General features: G+C 37.0%; 2 protein-coding genes across 2 annotated transcripts in view; one reads left to right on the top strand and one right to left on the bottom strand.

Annotated features, from left to right (window-relative positions):
- GatA (glutamyl-tRNA(Gln) amidotransferase subunit A, mitochondrial) overlaps positions 1–12,750 on the bottom strand; it is a 32,956-nt gene extending 20,206 nt beyond the window's left edge. The window contains exons 1-4 of the mRNA XM_071586311.1: positions 12,639–12,750; positions 12,091–12,250; positions 11,777–11,972; positions 11,474–11,686 (exon numbers count right to left, since the gene is read on the bottom strand). Of these exons, the coding sequence (XP_071442412.1) occupies positions 11,474–11,686; positions 11,777–11,972; positions 12,091–12,250; positions 12,639–12,662 (593 nt within the window). The 5' untranslated portion in view covers positions 12,663–12,750. The remainder of the gene's footprint in view (positions 1–11,473; positions 11,687–11,776; positions 11,973–12,090; positions 12,251–12,638) is intronic.
- Positions 12,751–12,873: 123 nt separating this feature from the next.
- Positions 12,874–25,190, top strand: LOC139689267 (reticulon-4-interacting protein 1 homolog, mitochondrial-like). Its single transcript, XM_071586313.1, has 6 exons — positions 12,874–13,225; positions 13,299–13,519; positions 17,456–17,653; positions 17,749–17,861; positions 21,497–21,785; positions 24,946–25,190. Exons 1-6 carry the CDS (start codon positions 12,973–12,975, stop codon positions 25,057–25,059), a joined length of 1,188 nt encoding a protein of 395 aa, XP_071442414.1. The 5' UTR covers positions 12,874–12,972; the 3' UTR covers positions 25,060–25,190.
- The last annotated feature ends 1,715 nt before the right edge of the window (positions 25,191–26,905 follow it).

Raw genomic sequence — 26,905 nt, 5'->3', positions numbered from 1 at the left:
ACATCATTCAACCTTTCGCTCCCCTTCCTCCAAATTTCAGGTGGTATACATATATCCAAGGTAAACCTTATTACCTAAGGTAAATGGTAATTTCCAACCCCTTTCAAGATAAATTTATTCAGCATTCAGGGCTTTCATAATGGAATTGCAAAACTGGGTGCATGCATTCGAACTTTCTTGGATACTGAATACCCACTCAATAGTGACTTCATACATGTTTGCATCAAATAACAAACATGGATGGAGAACACACATTTTTACAAAATTTTCCAAGAAAATAAATGATTTAAATAGCAAATGTATAACACTTTGTTCAAAAGAGTGCATTGACTGATCAGCAAAGCATGGCTGATAGAAAACATTCACAGCATAGGTACTTCAAAACATGAACATAAAAGCAACACGTAGTCGGCAGATAAGTTTGCACAAAACACCAAATTATATTCCGTAGGTAGTGAATTTTTAAAAGTAGCAGTTATAAGAGGAGGCAACTGAAAAACTGATGGGGTTATTTATGCCATTAGGGAGAGGTGTGGGTGATTCGGTAGGGGTGGGACGCTCAGGGGATGGAAGAAGGGTGGAGAGACCAGGCATCAGCTTTAGCCTACTCTCCATGACAGGTGCCAACGGATCCACAGTTTAACGTCCCATCCCTCGCAACAGGCAGTACACGCCCCTTGGAGTGCTCTCCACAAGGATCCCACAAGTAGGGAATGGGATACCAATGGACAACCATGCAACGCTTGGAATTTGAACAGGGGTCCTCATCCTCCTTTCCCTCATCAAACGACTGTTGGGAAGACTGGGCTTTTATTTCCATATCATAGCCATAGATCCATGACTCATCTAGAGTTATGATCTTTTTTATAAAACCTGGGTCATTGCGCTTGTGGCTTGGAGCAAGTCCCCTGCAACTGCAGCACGAAATTCTGGACATTGATGTGATGAAAGAGAATGTGACAAGGCAGCTGAGAACCATTCCGGAAATAGACTATGCCGATTGTTTTGAAAAGTGGCAGTAATGCCGGGATAAGTGTGTGAGGTCCTGAGGGGAGTAACGTGAAAGGGACTAAGGCCTCATTTTTCTAGGTAGGCTATTTTTCTCCAAATATATGCATGGCTAGATAGTTTCTAGACAGACCTTGTACTTCTCCTCATACAAAATACAAGAGCAAAGAAACTTCATAGTTAGTTCCATGTATTTCGGACCCATTTTCTATAACTATTACTATTTATTGACTTCTACAAAATGGAAACAGATGTCATAAACATTATTAAATTTATAAAGATGGGCAAAGATCTCTATAACTGCATGTAAATATAGCATGAATATGGAATGTGAAATAAAAGCAATAAAAATTGATGCTTGGTATATTATTACATGTGTCCAGAAAAGGTCACATTATTTGAAGTGATCCTCCCATGGACTACAACCTTGATGTGATGGAAAGGCTTGTGCATTCCGATGGTCCCTATAGAGCTGTGCCGGCAGGAGCAACAATAATTGCTGTTGGTCGGGTCACCCAAGCCAGATAGATCGAAGGTTAGGAGTCACATGGAAGACAGTCCATACCATGTCTGTTCCTCAATGAGGCGGCTGGCTGCAAAGGCATCTGACCCCAGGGGGGCAGCCATTGAGTGATGGTGTCACGTTAAAACCAGTATTGACGAAGGCAACGGGAAACCATCTAAATTATTCATCCCTAGATTTGAATGATGGAAAGTACAGAGAAAATGAGTCCTGGCAACTATGGGACTTGGCCCAATTGACTGTGTGTCGTGCACGAGAGAAGGAGAGGCAAGGCTTTCACGGTTATCTCATGAAATCCTTGTAAAGCAAATCAAGAGCATCAGCAGAGAAGATACAGAAGATCAAATTAGTTAGAATAGGAGCTTTGAATGTTAGGAAAAAGTTGAAGGCAAGAAAATTATAGAATATAAAGCGAGAGATAGAAAGAAGAAATATAGATGTTTTAGGACTGTGAGTGGTGAGATTACTGGACTGATAGTTATAGAGTAATATACAGTGGAAAGGAAGAGAGCTCGCGAAGGAGAGTACTACATAAAGATTTAGAAAGGAGACTAGGAAGCATAGAGCAGGGGAATAATAGAATGTTACTCTTAGAAGTAAGGTATGCAGGTATTTTTGTTGGCGAGTCATTCAACATTGGTCATTTGCACCACTCCCAGCCTATTAAAAACCAACTATCAAATATACTTTGTACACAAGTGTAAATCTACACAACCAATAAAAACATAGCATATAAACCCAAACAGATAAATAAATATATTAAATTCTTTAACAAGCTAAAATTCCTGTTTCTTTTAAAAGCAGTATCACATTGCTGATGCCCATGGGATTATCACCAAGAATATGCAATAGGTTCCCCACAATGTTCAGTATTTCACACAGAGCCCAATACTTTTCATATTCTATCAGGAGATGCCTCACACTCCAAGGATAGTTGTCATCACCGCAATGGGACTGTATCTTATTTTTAGGAAATAGAAAAGAGTGAGTAAGGGGGATCGAGATATTGCAGTGGCTAGCATACTGGTTTCTCACCCAGAGGGCCCAGGTTTGAATCCTGGAGACAGCAGATATTTTTTTGGTGGTATCCAGATCCCTACTTGAGGTGCTTCCTGGACAGCACTTTGAATGAGTTTGCCATCCATCAGATGGGACGTTCAACCGTGGACCCCTTGGCACCTTTCATTAAGAGTAGGCTAATGCCGATGCTGGATTTCTCTCCACCCTTCCCACTTTCTCATCCATCCCTAATGGTGCATATGACCTCAGCTGTGGGTCACCTACCCCAACACCTACTACTACCACCACCATGAGTGAGAGAGCACACATTGCCCAATCATTGGCTTCTCCCCATGGACCTAAGCTTTGCTAATGTCATGTACTTTCCCTGAAGTATAAAACACAATGTATCTTTCCACCAACATTTATAAGGTACGACTAGTTTTGATGCATCAGTGCCATCATCAGGTATCTTGATGTGTTGAAACTAACCGTACCCAATAAATATTGATGGAAAGATACATTGTGTTTTTTACTTCAGTGATAATGGATTTCCACAAAGTTAAGGCTGAAAACATCGAATATGTCATGGACTTTATTCCACAAAGATTATTATTCTGCAATAACCTCCATGATTCCGTACCCCACCCGATGGCTTCTCAACACTCCATTCAGATGGTCTGAATGTACGAAAGATGATATGGGGCTTCTTTCACTGGTGCATCAGCTTTTTCATTTCCAGCTATCTGTATGTGAATAGGAATCCAAAGGAGAATTATTTCCACATCTTCTCTTCAAAGTGAAGAAGTGGTAGAATAAATTATCAAAGCATTTCTGGGCTGGACATTGAAAAGAATAGAAGCCAGAGATCAACTATGGAGGATTTGAGAAAAATGCAAGGATTGTTGCAGTTAATGTTTTTCAAAGCTATGTTTTTGACAAACAATTCCACTTTAATCCAAGTAAGGGGTGAATTCTAGCTTTCTATTCTGCACTTCAAAAGAAGAGCATACAACGGGGATAGAACAAGCTGTACCGAGCCTCAAATCCATCAGTGTAAATGGGGGCAAAGAGCGTTCACAGGAATTCTTTGAATACATTCTAGCATTCACAGGCAGTCATGGAGTGCTAATTAGACTACATAATATTGCACTCCTAACTGTAGAGGTAACCAGTGGTTGACATAAGATGGCCAAAGTTTTTAGTTTCTTGTATAATCTTCATTTGTTTACTGTCAACCATGAATAGTTTACTCATAAGTCATGGTTGTTTCAACATAAATTCTACTTTTTGCTATTTTTTTGGGGTAAGAAGTTAATGTGTTTTTTTCTACATGAGCCGTTTTTTATAGAAGCCATGAGTGCTTCTATTTCAATGAAGCTTTGGTAAATTTGGTGTTATCGGCAACATCAGAAACCTCTGTCGGGAACAAGTGTTTTTGTTTTCAGTTTGAGTGTTTGTTTTGAGCTCACTAGGCTGGAGGCTCATAAAGTGAATTGAAACTGTGAGCTATTACCTACAAGCTGTTGAGAGCAAAATCCTAAGAAACATAATTATAACTAAGAACTACCTACTATACCAGTGTTTTGGTCGGCACAGTGACCATCTTCAGGGAGGAGGGATGTGTTTAGAGAGAAATCAGAGCATGGATAAGACACACCTCATTCACCAAGATTGAGATCAAGTGACCTTTTGTTTTGAATCTAATGTTAGGGTTCCATTTTCCTTGCATTATTTTTTACCTTTGCTAGGGCATCTGATTTTGTAGATTCTGTACTTCTCAAGTGCTGGTGTTTTGTCCTATTGATTAAGGCATGGAATTGGAGGCTTTTGAGGTGTGGGTGTGGAGAAGGATAGAAAAATTTAAATGGATGGAAAGAAAAACAAACAAATACGTTATGCACATGGCAGGGGAGGATATAAGAGATGAGGAGACAATATGATGCGGGGCATGTTTAGCAGCAATTAATTGTTGAGTTCAGCGATAGATGGGAGAATGCTGAGCAAGTTAGGCAGAGACAGAAAAAGAATAGGCATGTAGGATATAATGGAAGGAGCAAAGATATGGATTTCAAGAATGGTTCCTGCAAATTTTTAAGTATTTGGTTAATCGTGTTAGGTGGCTCTTGGAAATGAAGCAGGGTGTGAACAGCGTATTGAACCCATCAGTCAACTCCCTTGACCAGTAAATTACTCTTAATAATAAAGAATTATAACGACTACTCCTCTCTTCTCCCTCTGGTTAACTTATTTAATAAATGCAGATAGCTACATAAACATGAACAGATGAGATTGACTGTAATAAAACAAATTATAAAAAACTGCGTAATAACAGAGATGTGGAATGTAAGATTCTTCTGCTACTCAAGTGCTTTAAAAAAATCCAGTCATCATAATTACTAGTTCGGAATATTAGCCATGATGTTTTGCCAACTTTAAAAATGTACCTTAATTCATTTTTTTCTGATTTTATTTTATACGATTAATACCTGCTTATATTTGTATTAAGTGAAGAACAAACAATTTTATTTTGTACTAGGATCCTGTATATAAATGATAAAATATTAATTTATATTATTATGAATTTCAGATTAAAACATGACTTTATAGGAGTACCATTTACTCAAGAAACTAACCTCAGTAATCAACTTAAAGGTCACCCTAAAATGGGAGGGGAGAACTCACCTAATAGCCATGACATAGGGACAAACTTGATTTCACAATTAATGTGAAAGAATGCATCGTAGAAGGACTTAAAAGTTGTCACGTGGAAGTTTCATGGTTTTTTTTAACAACATTGATGCAAGTAAAGAATGGAAGGTATCCCATTTTTCTTTGATAATTTTGAAGCAACTACCAATAAAAGGAAAGACTGAGAGAGAGAGAATAGGAACAGAAGAGTTATGCTTAGTGCTTTGAGCCGAAGCAACTGAAGCTATTGCAGGAATTGAAGATCTGAGATGTTAACAGTAAAGTACCCTCTTATTTAACCAAATAAGATAAAAACAAATGTAAAAATCAGATGTGGGCAGTGCTAAAGTTATAAAACTGAGGGCATACCTTTGAGGGATGCCTAGACCAGTACAAAAGGGTCATGGAAGAACAAAGATTAGAGATAAGAAAAAACCATTGACACAGTAATCAACCCGAAGGTTGGTTTGGTAGGTGATGGTAGAGTTCACCCAGTAACACCCCAACGGCGTGTGAAATTTACACATCAGGGTAGGGGGGCCAGTTCCTTTCCCTGTGCCGGTTATGGTTTCCCAGGAAGATCTGGTACCCGAAATATCACAAAGCTTGGGTGGAGCTGCGGGTGCCCAGAGTGCCTTGCCCGGGACTTGAACCCGGGACCCTCTGGTCAGTAGTCCAATGCTCTACCCCCTGGACTACCGCGACCTACACACACACACATATAGATATATATATATATATATATATATATATATATATATATATATATATATATGTATGTATATATGTATGTATATGTATGTATATGTATGTATATGTATGTATATGTATGATAATAATATATACCCTGGACTACCGCGGCCCAAACTAAACTTTATGAGTTGAAGGAGGTACCACTGGCTGTTTTACTGAGAAAATGCAACAATATAATAAAGCTCACTAAAATGACTGGCACGTAATTGAAACGAAATATTTGGAAGAGATTTGTAGAAAGAATACACAAAATGTAAACAAACAACAGAAATAAAATAAGTTTCTTCTTTCCAAGTGATCACAGGTGATTGCAAATAAACAGCAATTGGTCACTTATTTCACCCATGCTATCAAAGTGTGGACTTTAATTAAATTTTTTCTCATTTAACATGGACAAAATACTCAATCCTTACTGTTGGATCCAGGGCCTTTCCCATGCTCTTCTCTGATTTCTCCAAAAAACAGATCTTTCATTTATAATTCATCAACTGATTATTAATGCCACTGAAACCAATAACCACCCATCAATGGCAGCCATTTCCGAAGGCCAAAACGATTTGTGTGACACTAAGTTTCTTGTGAGTTGGCTACGGTAATTTATATCACAGAAAGTTTGCAAATAAGATTGATCGTGTGGTACCTGAAGGCTAAGCCCAATAGTGTGTGACACCCTCACATCAGGGTAATAAGGGGCAACAGATGAGTCCTTGAAATGTAATAGCGATGCCTCAAAGGTATAGAGTACCAAGGACTCATCTGTTTTCGTATCACCACTCATGAGTTTTAGAACTTTTTACCCCGGACAATAAATATTATTATTACCTATTGTATGCGTAGGAGTACAGAGATTCACACATTGATATTGCTTCAAACTATGGACTTGATGATATTGCACCAGGTGATATGAAGACTGGGAATGTGTAATATAAATTCTACAATTCAAAGCATGGCTTAACACTATATCATGGGTCGTTTATGCATAACCTGCAATTACCCATTTCCCTCACTATGGTCCCTCCTCATTAGCCTCTCTAAACATGAAAAATAAAGTCCCTCATCGACCAGAAGAGTTGACCGAATCATCATTTGCCACTAAGATACATATTTGTGCATTTATCTACGCTTGATCCGATTACTTGGTCATGAGATCCTCCATCATGTTCATACTTGAACCTTTAGAGGATTTGTCTGGACCTTTAGACCCAGCAGTTAATGCTACCATTTTCTTTTAGCTAAAATTATACAGCATACTACTATTTAATTAATTTTATTTCTGATTAACCCTATACTGGCTTTTTATATGCATGTTCCTTGAAAGAAATATTTAATTAAATATTATATAATACATTCCTCAGATAACATAGTCCAAACTGCTAGGACATTAATTAATAGTAGCTTCAGCTCAATGCAGAAATGGGGAAGTGACTTATTCCTACGTGATATGATTAACAGCTGATGGGGTCATTTCCACCTTTGGGGATGGGTGGAAGTAATTTAGGAGCAGTCAGATGCTCAGAGAATCAAGGAAGAAGGGCGTACCAGCATTGGCCTACTCTTATTGAACACCACTAAGGATTCAACACCTAATGCCTCGTTTCGCATTACCGTAAATGATGATCTGGGTGCTAAACTACTCACGCCTGGTTTCTGGCCTAAATATGTTTACTGGGGAAACTTTTTTTTTCCCAAACTTCGCCCAAAATTACAAGTGAGTTAGCACGAAGTTTGTATGTCCTTCATGTTAACATTCAGTGTCTGCGGAACAAACAACTTGACATGGAAGTGCTTATCTCTCATCACCAGCCTGATGTAATTTGCATTAATGAGCATTGGTTCACGACTAATGAACTTTCTTCTTTCCAGTTATCTGGCTATGTTGTGGCCAATGCTTTCTGTCGCTCTACACTCAAAAATGGTGGAGTCCTAATTCTTGTTTCTGTGAACTTAACCTTTAGCTCTGTAACCTTTCCATATAATTGTCTCAATGTTGAACAGGTTTTCGAATCCAGTGTGACTATTGTCCACTTCTGTGATATCAGTTTTTTTATCTTAACTATATATCGCTCTCCCTGTGGTAATTTCAATGTGTTTATTGATAAATTTTCCAGCATGCTGAACAATGTTTATAACTCGGTTGATAAACCCCTCCTGATTGTCACTGGTGACTTTAATTGTGACCTCCTTCATAGCACCAAAGAAAAATCAGAACTATTAGATGTTCTTTCCCTGTATAACTTAAATGTAACTACCGACAAACCCACCAGAGTCAGCTCTACTTCTGCATTTGCCATCGATCATATTTTTACAAATATTGATTCGTGAAAACCGAGGTTATAATATCCCATATCTCTGACCACTATCCATTACTCTCCACATTCTGCATTAATGCCTCCAACAAGATTATAACAAAATACAGGAGAAAGTTCTCTGATGAGGATGTAAATGCTTTCTGCAATTTGCTTATGTCTCATGATTGGACCAATGTTTACTCCATGAGCTCCTTTGAAGATGGCTTTAATTGTTTGTACTCAACCTATTTATCCTATTTTGATTTTTGTTTTCCTGTATTACCCGTTAAAATTAAAAATTCGTCTCTGTCTAAGGGCAGAAAGTCATGGGTCACTGATGAAATCCAGTATGCATCCAGAGTCATGAAAAACATGGCTCTCCATTACAAAAACAGATCGGTGCCCATTGAACCTCTCGAATATAAGGCAATGAGAAAGAATTACAAATGTCTTCTTCGTAATGCAAAAAGAACTTTTAATGATCTTATAATATATAATGCTGGAAATAGATCAAAAGAAATATGGAAAATTATCAAGGAGTCAAAATTTCCTAAATCATTAACCCCCAATCTCAGGTTACTGGACTGTCAAGGTAACGAACTTGAGGACAGTTCTGCTATTGCCATGGCTTTTAATGACTTTTTCACTTCTCACCAGTCACCCAACGTGACTCAACAAAGCTTTCATAGACAAACATCAAGCCAATGTAATTCCCTATTTCTCTGCCCATGCTCTGACATTGAATTAACTAATATCTTAAACAAAATGGGAAATAAGTACACCTCTGGTCCAGATGGCATTCCTTTTATCATCATTAAAAATCATCCTTTGATTGATCATCATCCTTTGATGTCATTAAACCCCCTCTATTATTCTTAGTCAATGAATCTCTTAGGCTTGGTCAGTTTCCATCATCTCTTAAAAGCACCAAAGTCATCCCCCTTTATAAAGGTAAAGGAAATAAACAGCACATGAGTTCTTATCGTCCAATATCTATACTCAATCAATTTGGTAAAATTTTTGAATTAGTGTTTTATTCTCAATTAATATCATACCTGGAATCGCACAAACTGTTATCAACCTACCAGCATGGATTTAGAAAATCCATGTCCACTACCACTGCTACCTACCATTGTATAAACAAAATATTGTCTGACCTAGACAATAAACTGGAATCTCTTGTTTTATTATTTGATTTCTCTAAGGCCTTTGATAGTGTCAATCACCATATGTTATTCCTGAAACTTCAAGAATCTGGCATAAGAGGTACTCCATATAATTGGATTAAATCTTTTCTAAACAACAGACAACAGAGTGTAAGTGCTACGAAAGATGGAATATCTCATGTATCGCCTGCAAAATTTCGCCCAAATAAAGACCACTATCTATCTATCTATCAAAAACAATATCCTGCGGGGTTCCCCAGGGATCTGTTCTTGGCCCAGTGTTTCTTCTCATATACATAAATGACCTCCCAAGGATGCTTAATTCTGTACCTAATACACTTCCCATCCTGTATGCCGATGACACTAATGTCTTAGTGTCTGCCTCTTCAATCAACGGCCTGGTATCAAGTGCTAACAATACTATCCACCTTTTGCAAGAATGGTGTGATCGTAATTTTCTTCATATTAATAAGGAAAAAACAAATTTAATATACTTTGTAAATAAAAATAAGCCTCTAACAGATATTTCAGTGTCTTTTGACAATTTGATTATTCCAAGGAGTGATAATGCCTCCTTCCTGGGTGTTACCCTGGATAGTAGACTACACTGGGATAGCCATATTTCTAGTTTACGCCGAAAACTCTGTTCAGCGTGCTATTTGGTACGTTCTATCAGGCAAACTGTAAATAATGAAGTGCTTATGTCTATCTATTATGGTGAGTTTTATGCCCAAGTAATTTTTAGTATTCTTTTTTGGGGCCCATTACCCTGTGCTCATGTTGTATTTAAAATCCAAAAGAGGATACTAAGACTAATGTGCAATGCACCCCTCAGAGCTCCATGTCGCCCCCTTTTCAAAAAACTTTGTATTCTCCCTCTTCCCTGTGTGTATAAGCTAAGTGCTATTGTTTATGCTAAACGCCATATCTCATTATATACCACTAACAATAGCATTCACAATCATTATACCAGGACCTGCAGTCATCTACATGTGAACTTCATCAGAACTTGCAAGTCTACTTTTCCCCCCATAACATGGGACTCTTATTATATAATAACCTTCCTCTGGTTATCAAGAGCATAGAAAAAATGTCCACCTTTAAATTCAAAGTGAGGGACTTTTTCATGCGACACTTATTCTACACTATTGATGAGTTTCTGCATATGTAACAATGTATTGTATTTTATGTTAAGATCTTTGACGTGCCGTATATCTAGGAACATGAATGTACCCAGATCCTCAGGCAAATAAATAAATAAATGTCCCATCCAACGGACGGTGTACTCTCCACATAACACCCCAAGTATGGATCTCAATATCATTGAAAAATCCTAGCTTTGAGACTGGGATTTGAACCTGCGCCCTCAAAGAGTGGTAGGCTAGTGCACTAGATAACGAATCAACCAATCCCTCATGAATCCAAAAACAGGAAGGATTATACAGTAAGACCAAATACTCTTAAATTTTACAACAATGGACTAAAGCACATAAGTTTAAATTATTAAAAAAATTACCTACCTCACTAAAAGACGAAAACTATCCATGCAGTTAGGAAACAAAGATGAAACAATATTCTAAAGCACTGCTTTCATATGGTTGAAGAATTATTGAACCAAGACAAATTCTCAAGTTTATTTTTATAATTTGTTCAGATATCCAGTCTCATTTTTCTTGTATATTGTTTCTTATGACTTAAGAGTGTTCACTATTGTTAACAGTTCAATAATTACATCCATCGTTCAAGTTGACAATTTTTGATTGGTCCCATTCATTTTTCATATCACCTTGAGACCAAGAGAGCAATTATTATTATTTAATTTGAAATTAATAAACAAATAAATAGTATTTTAACCAAAGTAAATATACCGACCAGTTATATTCATATATATTAAATAGCAACAGGATTTTATACACATATTTATCTTTGATTTAACAAGATGAAATGTCTTTATTGAGTTAGAAAATTAATATAAATAGGCCATACGAATGTCAATATTAGTTATGAAGATGTGTGAAAGCTTGTCATGGGGTAACTCATCTTACACAAAGCAAACTCCACTTGCCACGGCCACAGCACTTCCTCCCGAGCTACCTCCAGCGATGAACCAATCACTGTCTAAATTGTTCAAGGGCTTGCTTGCAACACCACGTGCAGACAAAGCGATGCTTTCTTCCCTTTTTTGCTCTACTTCGTATTTTAGAGATGAGCGCCAAATATTTTTTGTTGGGCCATGTATCGAATCTACAGTGCCAGACCTGACGTTAAATGAATTCATAGTTAACGACCCTTTCCGTAATAAATGGATTACCAAAAATGCTATGAATAAGAAAATTATTAATACCAACCCCATGGCAAACTCATCCATGTTTGTTTTTCCAATGAGTAATGCTCCTGCGTTATCTAGCTTTTGTACAACAGTGGCATTGTAAGTAGGCGTAAAATTTCTAAGCATTTCTGAAGCACAGGTAGTTTGCACACCCTTTGTACAAAAATTATCCTTCACCGCCACAGATATTCCATCTAGAATGCTCAATGTTTCACCTAAAGTGGAGGGATTAAACAAGAATGATTGGTCTTACTAGGACTTTCATTACATAATATAACATTTTATTTGTTAACTTCCATCAATGCAAGAGAGTAGAAAAAACAAATTTACTACCTTTATGGATTCGTTCCCTACTTTTATATGATTGCTCACGAAAACTGTGATCTGTGAGACAAACAAAGGCGTTCAAACAACGGATTTTCTTAGCACGTTCCAAACATGCTTCACACAGCTCAATTACGTCTATTTTCTTTAGACGGAGTTTTTCCGCAACCTGAATAAAAATAAACTTATTCGAGGGCAAGAGATACAATCTAAGGTTATTTCAATAGCGTGAAAATTTGGCACATACGGTAGCGTCGAAATTTATTGAATAATTGCAAACAATGTGTTAATTTTCCTATTAAAAATACTATACAATAATTGCACTTAGATCTTTAATTGATAAATGTCGTTTTTATTCAACCAAACTTTCATAGACAATTCATAATTTTACAATGCACTACCATTCACGAATAAGCTTAGAAAATATACACAAATAAAGTAAATTAAACACTGCACATCAAGCCACAAACATATACTAGGTGGCATTTAAGACCGACATTTTATTGTCATTTCCTCGAGACACTTAATTTAAAACGCGACATTTCATTTTAGATTACCTGCTTAATACTTAACGACAGCATACTTGATAATACGTAGTAAAATCAATAGCATTCAAATTTTCGTTACTTAATCTCCAACCACAGTTTTCACTTGTGACCAATAACAACTGCTCGCATCTTGCCGAAGATTTGGATTTGTCATACTTTCTTTTGTTATCTTTTTTAACTGTGAACGAAGATATAAGGTTCATAAATATGAATCGTTCATTAAGAAAGAGTCACTCATGAACGACTCACCCCTACACCCAGGAATTATTTAGTAGGTGTTTTCATCGCCTGCAACGATAACATTGCATGGTCCTTAGGGTCATTATTCTGCGTACGCTGTGAAATGATTAATTTCACGCGGAATTATTTACTTGTAAGTCAAAGTAAATATTGTGAAAGTTTGGCTAGGTTTATAAGTAATTATGGTAAGAATGACATCCAAGGTAGAATGCGGGCTTGGCAGATTCATGCGTACGGAGGAATAGATTGTTTATCTCTAAATGACTCGGCTAGAGTTCCTCCCATCAAACATCCAGACGATGTTTTAGTGGAAATATCCGCATCCTCAGTAAATCCTATTGATGTAGCCATGATGGGTAAGTATTATTTATTGGTGTTTTTTTGAGATATTTAGTCATTGAGAATATATTGGAAGTTCCCGATTTTCAGGCGGGTATGGAGCACGACTTCTTAGTGTAGGGAGAAGGACAACTTTATCGCCGGATCAAATTGAATTTCCGCTTACACTTGGAAGAGACTTCTGTGGTGAAATAGTAGAAAAGGGGCATGGAGTCACTGAAAATTTGAAAGTCGGAGATAAAGTTTGGGGTGTCCTGTCTCCGTTTCATCCAGGATGTCACGCCCAGTATGCTGTTGCACCTGTATCTAACGTATGTGTACAAGCACGTCGATTTGACTGAAAGGAACGCCCTATATGAATATTGCAGAAATGTTTGTAGGGATGTGGGACGGAAAGAAGGGAGGAAGGAAGGTAGGCGGAAATGAAGAAGGACTTACTGTAGTGTTCCGATATCAGGTGGTGTTTTTTTGGGGCTAGTAAATGCATTGTACAATTATGTAGGCTTTGTCAAACAAAAACCTACCTTCACCGTTAGAATACCAGAAATAATACTAACATCATCCGCAATCATTACGGATATATTGTTCTGAAAAGCAAATTTAGTCCTTATTATGAAGCCCAATGTTCGATCAGTAGATGTTACTAAATTTTCAATATGAAGTATAAATGTTTTGATCAAAATTTTCTCCCAAGTAGCAATGTGTTGAATTTGGAGGTGCACATTCAATAACTTGTGCTGTCACTAATGGCGTTCCAAATGTTCAATCTTGGGGCCACTGCTATTTATTCTTATGGTCAATCATCTGCTATGTGACAATCCCTGTAAATGAATGCTACGTATTTACTGATAACTCTACTATCATCTATAAGGGGAACATATAAACTTGACCAAGTTACCATCTGTCATTACTCTTGATCAATCCTAAAAATGGTTCTCTGCCAATAAACTTCTCCTAAATAAGGAAAAAACCCAGAGAGCTGTTATTTACCTTATCCAAAAAAGTAGTTGAAAATGGCTGAACTGTTTTATTACTTGGCTTGGTCCTCAACTCTAAACTAAGCTGGGATGATCATGATGACAGGATGTGTCCAATTGTCTTGATTCATATTTCTAATAAGGAAATTTAAAACATGGCTATCATTTCTACCATTACCAGGGATTCTTATTTAATGCCCTATTATCAGAAATTGTTGTCACAATGTTACTTTGCACATCACAGTTTCACATATAACACTCGGCCGAGATTTTTCAATCATTAACTCTGGAAATTGATGGCCATTTCATTCTTTGTGTTGGTATGACATCATGAATTAGTGTCTCCACCCACTGAATCAACTCTCCATGTATAAAACCCCTGGAACTGTTTATTGACTGAAACGTCAGAGGGCTGCGGTTGAGAAATAAATCACCAGAAATTGCAGCTAAATGCATCTTCAATTCAGTAGCAAGGATTTTTGCCATCTTCATTATGTGGGTATTAAACCGATTGTGCACTAATAGATACGATTTCTTCAGAAGACCCCTTTATGCCTGGACCATACCTTCCGTAATGTCAGCTTCTCCATCCATCCATCCTTTGGAATGAACGTGAATATAATTTCCATATTGAATTGTACATTTATGCAGCATTTTTCGTTTAAAGATCAACAAAGGATGAGGTTTGAACCATCAGCTCATCATGTAAGAATAATGGTATGAAGGTTTTTCTCATTACCAGAAGCCTTTAACATTACTGTCTTAATACCTTTTAGGTCCACTCTTTTATTTGATGGCATGTCAAGGGGACCTCATCCGTGTTCCCTAGTTGCCCTCTCTCAAAACACATACTTTTTCTCAAGTTTATGACCTATTTGAGGCATTGTTTCTGTTGTATTCAAGTGGCAATTTGTGTTCTGTTGTAGTTTTGATTTTGAATGCACGAAGCAATTCTCTTCATGAATCTCTTGCAAAATTAAGTTGTCCGAGAGAAATTAGCCGATCATTGATTTTATCGCTTCAATTAAAATTATTTTTTTTGAAAAAGTAATCCCGTGCTTCCTATGATTTATTATCTAGTTCTTAGCATGCTCCTTAAGCTTTGGCTATTCAGGACCATCTGGACGTATATATATTTTTTACCTATAGCTCTGCATTTACTCAATCTACCTTCTGCTCCATCCATTCGTGCATTACCTTCTCAGTCGAAGGTGGGCCATAACATCCTTCAGTTGTCTTATTACTGCGTTCTGAAGTGTAATTCACTAAGTTGGAATGCAATACTGTATGACAATCTCCTATCTTAAGATCCAAAGAGGTTATTATTGTAACTTTTGATGCAATTCTTAGTTTTTGTGTAAAAACAGATGTTAGCCCTAAATAGAAAGGAACGTGTTATGCCTTGAACGACACTATTGTACTACCAATGCTTTAGTGCCTGTACACTCAAGTAGCTGAAGACAGTGTTATCACTGAACTTTGTATTAAAGACAACTATTTTCTATTCCTGAGATGAGGGAAAAAATACTTGTAGAAAGTATTTTTGACAGTGAATCAGTTTGCCATTTATAGGACAAATTCATGCCCCTATACATTCAGCCCATGAAAATCAGGTTGGTTTCAGGCCTAGGATTAAAAACGTGTATCTTATGGGGTGGAAAATGCAGTGTCTATTTGATTGTTTTTTGCAACAGTGCATTGATGGATGGATGGATGCAATAGTGCAAGGAAATGGGTAAAAGCATTCTCCTTGGCTCCATTTTCAAAATCTTCACTCTTGTGATGCAGCTCTAAGTATTTTTAGAGCAGAATCATTTCCTTAATTTGTTGCAATTTTCAAAGGATGAAAAATGGTTTTCATGCATCAATTCTGGAAAGTTATGCTCAACCCAAAAACCCTACATTTCATAACCTGGTGTTATGTGGATACATCTCATGGAATTGTTGCTTGAAATATGTCGCTCAGTATCAGAGGTTGTGTCAGAAATACTTGCACCATACTTGACGATATCCATAGACTTTTGTCAATGGAGAAATGCAAGTGTTCATTACTTGTTGGCCAACAATGAACCCTAAATTGTTGGGATGGTAAAGTGGCTGGAGTGTTGTGGTTTACCATCGAGAGGGTCTGGGTGCTATGTGGAGAGCACATCAAGTGATTACCCTGTCCATCAGATGGGATGTTAAATTAGTGAACCCCTTGGTACCTTTCATTGGAGTAGTCAAATACCAATGCCAGTTTTTCCTCCAATCCCCAACCATCCTACCGGTACCAGATGATCGACCTATCCCTTCTGATGCAAAGGACCTCTGCTGTTGGTCGTTTCCCCTAATAACTACTACTACTGCTTATCCAAAGAACCAAAAATTGCATTCATCTAACTTCACAAATATTATGTAGGTAAAGCTGAATTTAGTTTCATGTTAAATCAACTTTAATTCAGCCTATGGACGTACTAAAGATTACTGCATACACTAGCACAAAATTTAATCATAGTGTTAGATAGAATTGATAATGAAAGTGGCTTTGTTTTAACAAAATTTTTGCATGCATATTGCACCAACATTGCACTATTATTTTGTGGTCGGAGATCGATGCAGAATTATGATGTGCATGTTTGATGGTAGCCTTTGGCACCTGCATGCCACAAAACTACAACATCCTTTGCTACTGGGCGCACACCTTGAATTTTTCCTTTGCCATCTGTTACATGGATTGAAATATTGGGGTAATTCTTCAGGTGCCAAATCTATACTTCATCTAAATTAGAAAACTCTCAGAATAATCTGCAATGCAGAGTCTAGGGACCACTGTTAATTGGTAATTTTATTATGTCAGTTTACCGCCTCTATATTGTGTTATGTAACAGATAATGTGAATAATTCCTTGGCCAGATCATGTATACGTAATTGCGAAACAAGAAACAGACCGAAATTAAATACATGATATTCTCATTTGCCTAAGATCCAAAACTCAGTGAAATGCATGGGTAACACATTATTTAATAAACTACCGGCTACTGTGCATAGCGCCAACATTTCAGCATTCAAAGCGAAATTATCATTGGCTTACAACTGATCATTTTACACTCTCAATGACATTCTTGAGACTGACAATAGTTACTTGGCGTTCAAAAGCAAGTACATTTTTTGGCTAGTAAAATTTTTATAAATATGTATACAGGTACTCTGTTTTGTACTTTTAATAACATTGATTGTATTTAGTGTGGTAGGTAACTATCTAATAATAACTAAAGATTATAATTATAGGTCAGCCTAAAGCCTTCAAATCTAACTGACATTGAAGCTGCTGCAGTTTTGTATGCAGCAGTTACTGCTTGGTCTTCTTTGAAGATAACAGGGGAGCTGTGCCTGCAATCTGCAAATGGAAAGAGAGTGCTCGTAATGGGAGGGTCCGGAGGCGTTGGTTCGTGTGCCATACAAATGCTCAAAGCTTGGGGTGCTCAGGTGACCATACCATTTGCTAAACTCACCAATTTCAGAAGCCAAGTTTGTTGAAGTATTCTGTTTAGGTGATGCATTGTGGATTTCCTGATTTACAGGTAGTTGCGACGTGCAATACAGACGCTGTTACATTTGTGGACACTTTAGGAGCAGATTGTGTGATTGACTACACTGACCCAGATGCAGAGAGGCGTATCATGGAAGAAGGAAAGTGAGTCTAGCAGTTATTATTTGATTAGAAATTTCCAGGGCATCATTCTACTTTGATCTAAAGTAATTCAAAAGACAATGTTTGAATATTTCCTCTTTTTTCTTTTGCTACCAAATCAATCAGCATTGCTAAAATAGCTTGGAAGAGTTGATTTTTAAATCTATGAACATTGAAGTTATTTTCCATTTTAAATACACAGTCAAATTCTGGAATATGAACTTTTGTTGAGTTAGAGGTCAAGGTATAGAAGGTATGAATTAAAATTTATACCATTTACAATTACATGTTTCATCCTATTGGATTAAGTGCTTTCAGTCACCATAATACCATTGAGTTATTTCTTTATTGATGATTACTGGTACGTGGAATAAGGAACACACACTACAAGGTCTGTTAAAAAAGTATCAGGGCGTTTGTGTTTTTTCAGAAGTTATTTATTTATTCATGAATATCTACTTTGTTCCCTTCAATGTATCCCCATTAGATATGATACAGTTGTGCCAACGTTTTTTTTTCCAATCCTTGAAGCACTTCAAAAAATCATATTTTGTGATCTTGTTCAGCTCCTCCTTCGGTGCAGTCTTTATCTCGTCAATCATAGCATAGCGTCATCCTTTCATGGGCTTCTTCAGTTTCGGGAACAAGAAAAAGTCACTGGGGGCCAGATCTTGGGAATACAGTGGCTGCAGCATCATTAGTGTATTGTTTTTGGCCAAAAATTCGCGCACAAGTGACGATGTGTGAGCAGGGGCATTGTCATGGTGCAAAAGCCAATTTTTGTTCTTCCACAAATCTGGGCGTTTGTGGCAAATTGCTTTGCACAAATTTAGCAAAACTTGCAGGTAATACTCCTTATTTACCGTTCTACTCTGTGGCAAGAACTCATGATGCACCACGCCCCTGCAATCGAAGAAAACTGTAAGCAAGACTTTCACATTTGAGTGAACTTGGCACGCTGTTTTCGGTCCTGGCTCGTGCTTCAGCTTCCATTGGAATGATTGAGCTTTAGTTTCCACGTCATAAGCATAAACCCTCATGATTCGTCAGCGGTCATGACCCTCTGGAGCTAATTTGGGTCGTCGTGGATAGAGTCATTGGCAATGTTAATGGGTTACTGTTTTTGGTTGAAATTGAGCAACTTTAGTGCGAATTTCACAGCGACCCGTGCCATGCCCAAATTATTGGTAGAAATCAAATGGCACGAGCCAATCGATATGTTTAGGTCCTCAGTAAGTTTTTTAATGGTGATATACGATGATTGGCCAATGCTATTTTCTTCTCTTCATCAATGTTTTCGTCTGTCGTTGACGTGCTCGGGTGTCCGGCACGCTCTTTGTCGTTCACATCTTCTCGGCCCTCTAAGAACATTTTGTACCTCCGATAAACATGGCTTCGGTCCAAGGTAGCTTCTCCATATACCACAGTTAACATTCGGAATGAGTGTGCACACTTAATTCTGTTTTTCACACAAAATTTGATACAGATTCTTTGATCCATTTTTTGGAACAGTCAAAAATCGAAGACAAGCCGAAACACTTCCAAGCAAAACAGCTTTCAAGAATTAACTGAACATTCAAAAGGGCCAAACTTTTTGGCATAAGTGAGAGACATAAGTACCAACATGACGCCACAAAAAATCCAAAATCAAATATATGTAACCCGCAGAAATTCAAAATTTGCTAAACTTTTTGAACAGACCTCATATATGCCCACTGAATTTTGCGATACTATGATTGGTTTTAATGCCTCAGTGTTGTCATCAGGTATAATTTTAAACATGCATAGGCGTAGGCATTTGTATATAATCCTCCCTCTTCAACTCCATGTACTTCCTTCCTCCCATCATCCCGTCCAACATCCCTATCCTGTTCCTACCCCTTCCTCGTCTGCCTGAAATTCTCCCCTCTGCTACAGTCTTCAGCATCCCACTGCCGATCAGTATGCTTCTCATTCATTTTTCCTGTCTCCTTATCATTTCTCCCAACAATCCCATATCCTCTCCTACCATTCCCAGCACTTCCTCATTATGAGGGTAAAAAGAAACAGCACTTCCACAATCCTTCAATGATGTGCAGCTTCGAAACCATGGTCGTGAAATATTTAATCTTTATTGTGGAAGTGTTAAGTTCCTTTTTACTCTCATAATGAAGGAATTCCTCAAAGTTAAACCTGAAACTGTTATGTTTAGCACTTCCTCATTTAAAATTTTATTTAAATATTTGCTGTCTCTGGCAAAACTTATGGAATTTACATAACATATTGAAATGAAATTATCGACTTTGTAATTCCACACACTTAATTTAAAAACACGACCTAGGTTTCGACGTTGAACGTGGTGATCACCTGATGATGGTGTTCAACGTTGAAACCTGGGTCATACAGTATGTTTAAAGTAAGTGTATGGAATTACAAATAATTTCATTTCATTACTTCCTCATTTGCTCTACTTTCCATCCACTTCACCTTCTCCACACCCATTTTTCAAAAGCCTCCAATCCATACCTATCATCCAGCTTCAATAACCATATTTCTGGACCATACATAACTATGCTCCACGTCAAAGTTTCAACAAGCCTTTTCTTAACATCCTTACTCAAAGTTCCTGTTATCAATTCCCTCCTAATTGTGAAAGCTTCTTTGCCTAACACTATTCTTCTACCTATGTCTATTCTACTTTTACCATTTTGGTTCAAAACACTTCCGAGATATGTGCACTCTTTCACCTGCTCTAGTTTTTACCCACATATATTAATGTTCAACATACCCTTCCTCATTCTGGAAATTCACATAACCTTTGGTATTTATATTTATTCTCATCCCATATCTATCAGCTGAATTTCCAATGCACTCAGCAGTGTGTGAAATTCCTCGGCTGATTTTAGGAATTCCTCTCCTACTTTCATTCCTTTCTCTTGTTCATCCCATGCTTTTTTTAATCATTTCCTCCACATACAATATCCGTTGAGCAGCACCAGTGAACATGGGCAACCCTGCCTTATACCTCTTCCTATCACTGTCTATTCGGAATCTCCATCCCCCACTCACACATGAGCTATCTGAGACATGTACAGGCTGCGGATTAACCTCCTGTCCCTCCAATGTATTCCTATTTTCGGCAATATATTCATTACTCTTTCCCAATCACTCTATCAATGTCTTTGCAAAATCTATGAAACAGGCAAATACCTCCAGATTGTATTTTATGTTCCTATGAGTGACCTTATCCCATAAAACATCTCGTTATAAAATTTCATTTTATCTCCAACTCCTTCCATTTGTCGATTCTCCATCCTTTATCCATCTACTGCAGTTACTCTGGGTTGAAGTCCCTCTCATGATTTACTTGGCACCACTGTTTGGCGAATTCGACAAATACAGTGTACTCCTTGTTTCATGAATAAGAACTTCCACACACTTCAGCTGGAAACTATTGAATTTCTTTCATGCCATATTTCTCTTGGAGAGCTGAAGATTGCTGCCAAACAAGTATGCCAATAATTTTGTATTACTTGAGTGAATCTTTCCCAGTCTCCTTGTGCTTTGCCTTATACTTCCTTTTGACCAAAAGGAAATGAATTGTCTGTAAATGTTAAACTACATGTATGATAAATGATCATTCATATTTTTGTTATCAGGTATGATATCATTTTAAATGCTGCTGGAGTTTCAAATACCCTCTATGAAGAAACACTGAAATCAAAAGGCTGTGCTAAGTATATAACAGTAACTTCACCACTTCTTCGGAATGTGGATCGTCATGGGCTAGCTCTTGGAATGATTAAAAATGTCATAGACTTCGTCTCGAGCAACTTGTCCCTTAGATCTACGCCATTTTTTCTCGGTGGTCCATCAGTGAGATGGGGGTATTTTATTCCTTCTGCAAAAGCCATAGAAGAAATATCTGAATTGTCGTCCAGTGGAAAGGTAAATAATATAGATCTTTAATTATAAAGTGTCCAAGTTTCTTGATCTGAAGCATTTTGGCCAGTCATTGCAGAACCCTGCCAATTTGCATGCCGATTAAAAGAACACTACTCTATTATGTTGTGCTTTATGTCAATATTAGTGATTTATTTATTTTGATGAATTTCCTGATAAGTCAAATAAAGTATATATCATGTACGAGTATATTTAGGATGATCAGTTAATGTCATGAAACAGAGGAGAGAAGGTACCTTCCACCAACAATGACCGACAAAAGTGCATTTTGCTAACATGTTGCTGCTCTTGCAGGCTTCTTTGTGCCGTTTTAGGTGGAAAATCATTGTTTATCCATACACTGCTAAATATTGAAGGGTCATATTTATCCATTCTCTGATTAATAGAATTTTTCTCTCTGTTACCGCTTTTTATGGTTTAAATTACTGTTTGGGGTCCTGACCCAAATGAAAGAAAGCCTTTATTTGGAAGGCAGCTAATGGCTTTATTTTCATTTATTCTATAGTTCCTAAAAATTCCTTACATTTCAGTGTTAAACAATCGAAAAATTGACGTGGAAAATGGCATTAAAGAATGACAATGAAGATTACTTGCGATATAAGTATTGCTTGTTATCTTCTTTTAACTGAGTGAGTTATTAAAATAGGGTTTTCAATGAATAATGTGGGATCACCGCTCCTAACATGCATGTAACAACTTAGCTCCAACTAAGTACTGAAGTTGCATTGCCAACCAAGTACTGATGTTGTTGTCATGTATGGAATGTTACATGTTTGTTTCTCTTTCAGCCTTAAAGATCATAATAAACTAAGGATTTTAATAAATTGAGTAATGGATAATGTTTTTTCTCCTTGGGAAATAAATCAATTCAACTTCATCATGATGCAGTTAATTTCTGGATATTTTTTCCATTTGAAAAACCTGATATCACAATGGGCCTTAGGAAACGCTTCCTATCAGTCTTCATAGAAATTCTATCTCTTGGCCTCACAGCTAAGCAGCTTGGTGTTTAAAAAATAAACCTGCAACATTTGTATGATTCTGACAGTATTACCATGTTTCCCTTCTGTAACTGCTACTTAGGCTATTAGTCACAGTTCTGAATTAATTTATGATCTGCACTGTGCATGTCTCAGGTTAACTTTTCAAGAACCCTAAGCATCTTCAGTAATGGATTTGTTCGAGCAAAGTTTGTAAATTGCCAAGCCTAGGTTACGGTTTTCTCATAAGGCCAATTGGTTGTCATCTCAGGAAATCCTTTCAAAGTGACGTCAACAGCAGCAGCACGGAAAATGCAGAAGAGGACAGAACTAGTTCGATGAGGGACTTGGAACATTAGGATGATGTTGAAGACAAGGAAATTAGAAAATATAAAGTGAGGGAGGAAATATAAATATTTTAGGGCAGTGCAGGGTGAGTTGGAAGGGTAGTGAGGATTACTGGAGCAATAGTTCTGAGCAACATCCAGCTGAGTGGGAAGAGAACCAGGGAAGGGTAGCAAACAACAAGGCAGGAAGAAGCATAGTAAACAAAGAGTAAGTTACAGATAGAGTATTATTTTAATAGTAAAAGTATAAGCTGAACCATTGCACTTGGAGATCGAGATGATGTGGTGGTGAGCGCACTGGCTTCCCACCCATAGGGCCTGGGTTTGACTTCAGGAGATGGCAAATTTTTTTCAGTGGTATCCCGATAATTACTTGAGGTGCTTTGTGGAGAGCACTTAAAGTGAGTTCGCCATCCATCGGATGGGATGTTAGACTATGGATCTCTTGGGGCCTTTTGTTAAGAGTAGGCTAATGCCAGCGCTGGGTTTTTCTCCTCTCTTCCCATTCATCCCTAATGGTGCAAATGACCACAGCTGTTGGTTGCCTCCCCTAAAGCTGCTACTACGAACATCAATCAATGAACTTGGTTGATGTTCAGGTATAAATGTCACCAGGCAATCATAGGTAGGAAGACATTGATCATTTAAAGGAAATATTTATGCTTCTGGAGAGAAACATTTGATAGTGATTGGAACATGATGGTAGTGTGGTAGGGGACTGTGGTTTTGGAATAAGAAATGGCTGTTGGGAGAAAGCGATGGAGTTCTGCAGGAGACAGGATCTAAAAATAACAAATAACAGGTGTAAACACCAAAATTGGCACAGGAATACATGGAAAATTCCTAGGAATTCGTAAAGATATGCGAGTTTGGCTATATTTTGGTTAGGGGCAGATTTAGGAACACACTTGATAAACTCACAGTTTCCTGGGAGCTGATGCAGATCCAGATCATGATTTAATTCCAATTAAGTGTATTATCAGATTAAAGAGCATGAAACGGAGATAGTTGAAGAAATGGAAAATAGAAGCATTAGCTGAGATAATAAGAAAAAGTAAACCCTGGATGTAGACAAAAACATGGAGGAGGAAAGGGATATTGGTACAGTGGAAGCAAACTGGGAGCTATCAATAAAGGGATATCAAAATGCAGTAATTTCAATGTTTAAAAATTATTCACCTTGAAATCGGATCCCTTGATGTCTAGGAGATCACTTTGGCAGGTTAAGCTACCGAGGCATCCTCTAGAACTCCAAAATGTTTGGGGGCTATAAAGGGACAAGATGACACAATAATACCGTGTATACAATATCGCAGGTGTTTGTAGTCATGTCCATTGCACCAAAGTTGGCAAGGTTAAAGCCAACTTTTAAATATCAAGATGATTACCTTTGACAAATTCAAAAACTGCAAATAAAAGTATTTCTAAAATTAAAGTATTGACTGGAAAGGTTAATTTTTTGATATTCCAAATATTCATGGATTTATAATGTAAAGAGACGCAAAAGTGAAAATTCACATAGATTGCAATATTAAAGAACTCTTAAAAAATTGAAACATGCAATCAGAGAAGACAACCCCAGTAGTAAATGATGAGAGAAGCACTAGAAAGGGAGGGCTATTGCAATGATGCTAATCCTTAAAAATGATGACTTCTGGCTTTAGTCCTACATTGTTGGAGCAGTGAATTCCATAATGGCTGTGTTGATTATGTTTGAATGAATGATATAAAAGCAAGATAGGCTGGTATTAATATATATGTAATATTAACACATTTGTATTAAAACTTGTTTGGCTAATTGAAACTCATTTGTTACAGCTAATGCCTTCAGTAGAGAGGACATATAAATTTTCAGAGCTACAAGCAGCATATCAGAAAGTGTTGGATGGGCATTCTCGTGGAAAAACTGTGATTGACATGAAATCCATGTAATGAGATGTTATATTTTGTGGTACTACAAGCAATTGAAACTGATAGCCAATTACCACCCCAGTGTCAACTGTTGGAAAACATGTTATGAATTATTTTAAATGGCAATAAAAACTTAATCTTGAATAACTCATTTGTTTTTTAACTCATATTAATCATGTTTACAAATTGTTTTCCTTTCATTATAATAAAAATTAATAAAATGGGTGAATACATGTAAGAGGACCCTCAATGTAAGGTTATTATTCTCTGTTTACATTTCTTGCCAGTTGTTTCAAGTGTTAACTTACCCTGAGCTAAACTAGTTTTCATAAAAATTGTGTTCCACAATACTTCATTTATACAAAATTCAAGTACAATATGTAAAAAATATTTTTTTTACTGTGTAAAATATATTGTTGGGATAAATTTTCCAGTGTGCGATGTTGGAATTAAGATTTTTTGGTATTGCTCTGTTGATATTTTAGTTTGCAAGCTTTTACTGCCTGCTTAATTAGATAATATTGGAAGCTGTCTTAAAAGTATATACTTGAAAACTCAGCTTTAAAACTGGTGTAATACCTATTAAAAGCAAACTTCAAGGAAAACTGGAATTTAGAACTCTTGAAAATCTGAGTTGAAAAGTTATCCATGCTTGACAAATTTGGATTCTATATTTATTAATGACTCTTGCACTGTGACTTGACCTTTCAATCAGTGTCTAACTAGGAAAGGTGTTCCTTTTGCTCGGGGAAAAGATCAATCAACATCTCTAGCAAAATTAAAAGATTAGTGGTGCTTTAGTATTGGACTAAATGATATGACAGCACCTGTTTGGACTAAATGATATGACAGCACCTGTTTAGGTAACAGTTGTCGCCAGTCCAAGATAGTTGGGAGTAAGTATTATTTCAGTTAAAACTAGAAGGACTTTGAGTAATAGAGTATACCATTAAGAATTTACTAGTTTTGAGAGAAGGTATTCTCAGACAGAGAAAGAAGCTCTTGTGATTGTGTTGGCCTGCGGACTGCCATTCCATATTCTCCTCTGCCCTGATGACTTATTTAAGATTTTTTATTATGGTATTTACACTCATTGGCATTATATGTGATGAAATAAGACCACAATTACATACAATATTCTGGGAGGCCCTATTTTAATTTACAATGTGTAGCATGTATGCTACATCAGGATGCAAGTAGGACTTATGCAGCAATTTTTATCCCTTTACTGACAACTGAAATTCAGTGGAGATTGTGAAATAAAAGTTGTAACAAGCAAAATGTTGTGAATTTGTGCATGCAGAGAAAAAACATAAGCATCAAGATGATCCAACAAGGCTTTTTGGAGCTTGAAGGAGCAAAATCTGTTTCATTACTAAACCTCGCACAACCTTAAAAGCTGACACCAAAACTAAAGATTCTACATACAAATATTCAGCTCCTGTGAAGTACATTGATTGAACTTGAAATAATTGTGGAAGAGCATAAGGTGAACATAATTTGTCGTAATAAACACTGCCTAAAGCAAACAGAAAGAAGTATTTAAATATTCGGGGCGTTTATTTGCTCCTAATGATTTTTATAGAACATGTGCAAATGGAGGTATTATTCCTTGCACTTAAAGAGTTAAAATTCAATATTGCTGATACTACATATAGTAAATGAAGAAAATGTCTAATGTCTTTGTCACAAAAATTAACAAGAATGGAAACATGTTTATCTTTGTCCCAGTACACAGATCACCTTCTAGAGACTTCAAACCCTTCATTAGGAAGTTAACTAGGCTATTGGAATTATCATAGTTCACATGAAACTGCTTACGTTACCTTAACTGGAGATTTCATTTGTGATTTACTAAATGAAATCA

The sequence above is a fragment of the Hetaerina americana genome, unplaced genomic scaffold, assembly GCF_022747635.1.
Source record: "Hetaerina americana unplaced genomic scaffold, ioHetAmer1.1.p SCAF_22, whole genome shotgun sequence".
NCBI classification, from domain to species: domain Eukaryota; kingdom Metazoa; phylum Arthropoda; class Insecta; order Odonata; family Calopterygidae; genus Hetaerina; species Hetaerina americana.
This window is presented reverse-complemented; position numbering and strand designations above follow the sequence as displayed.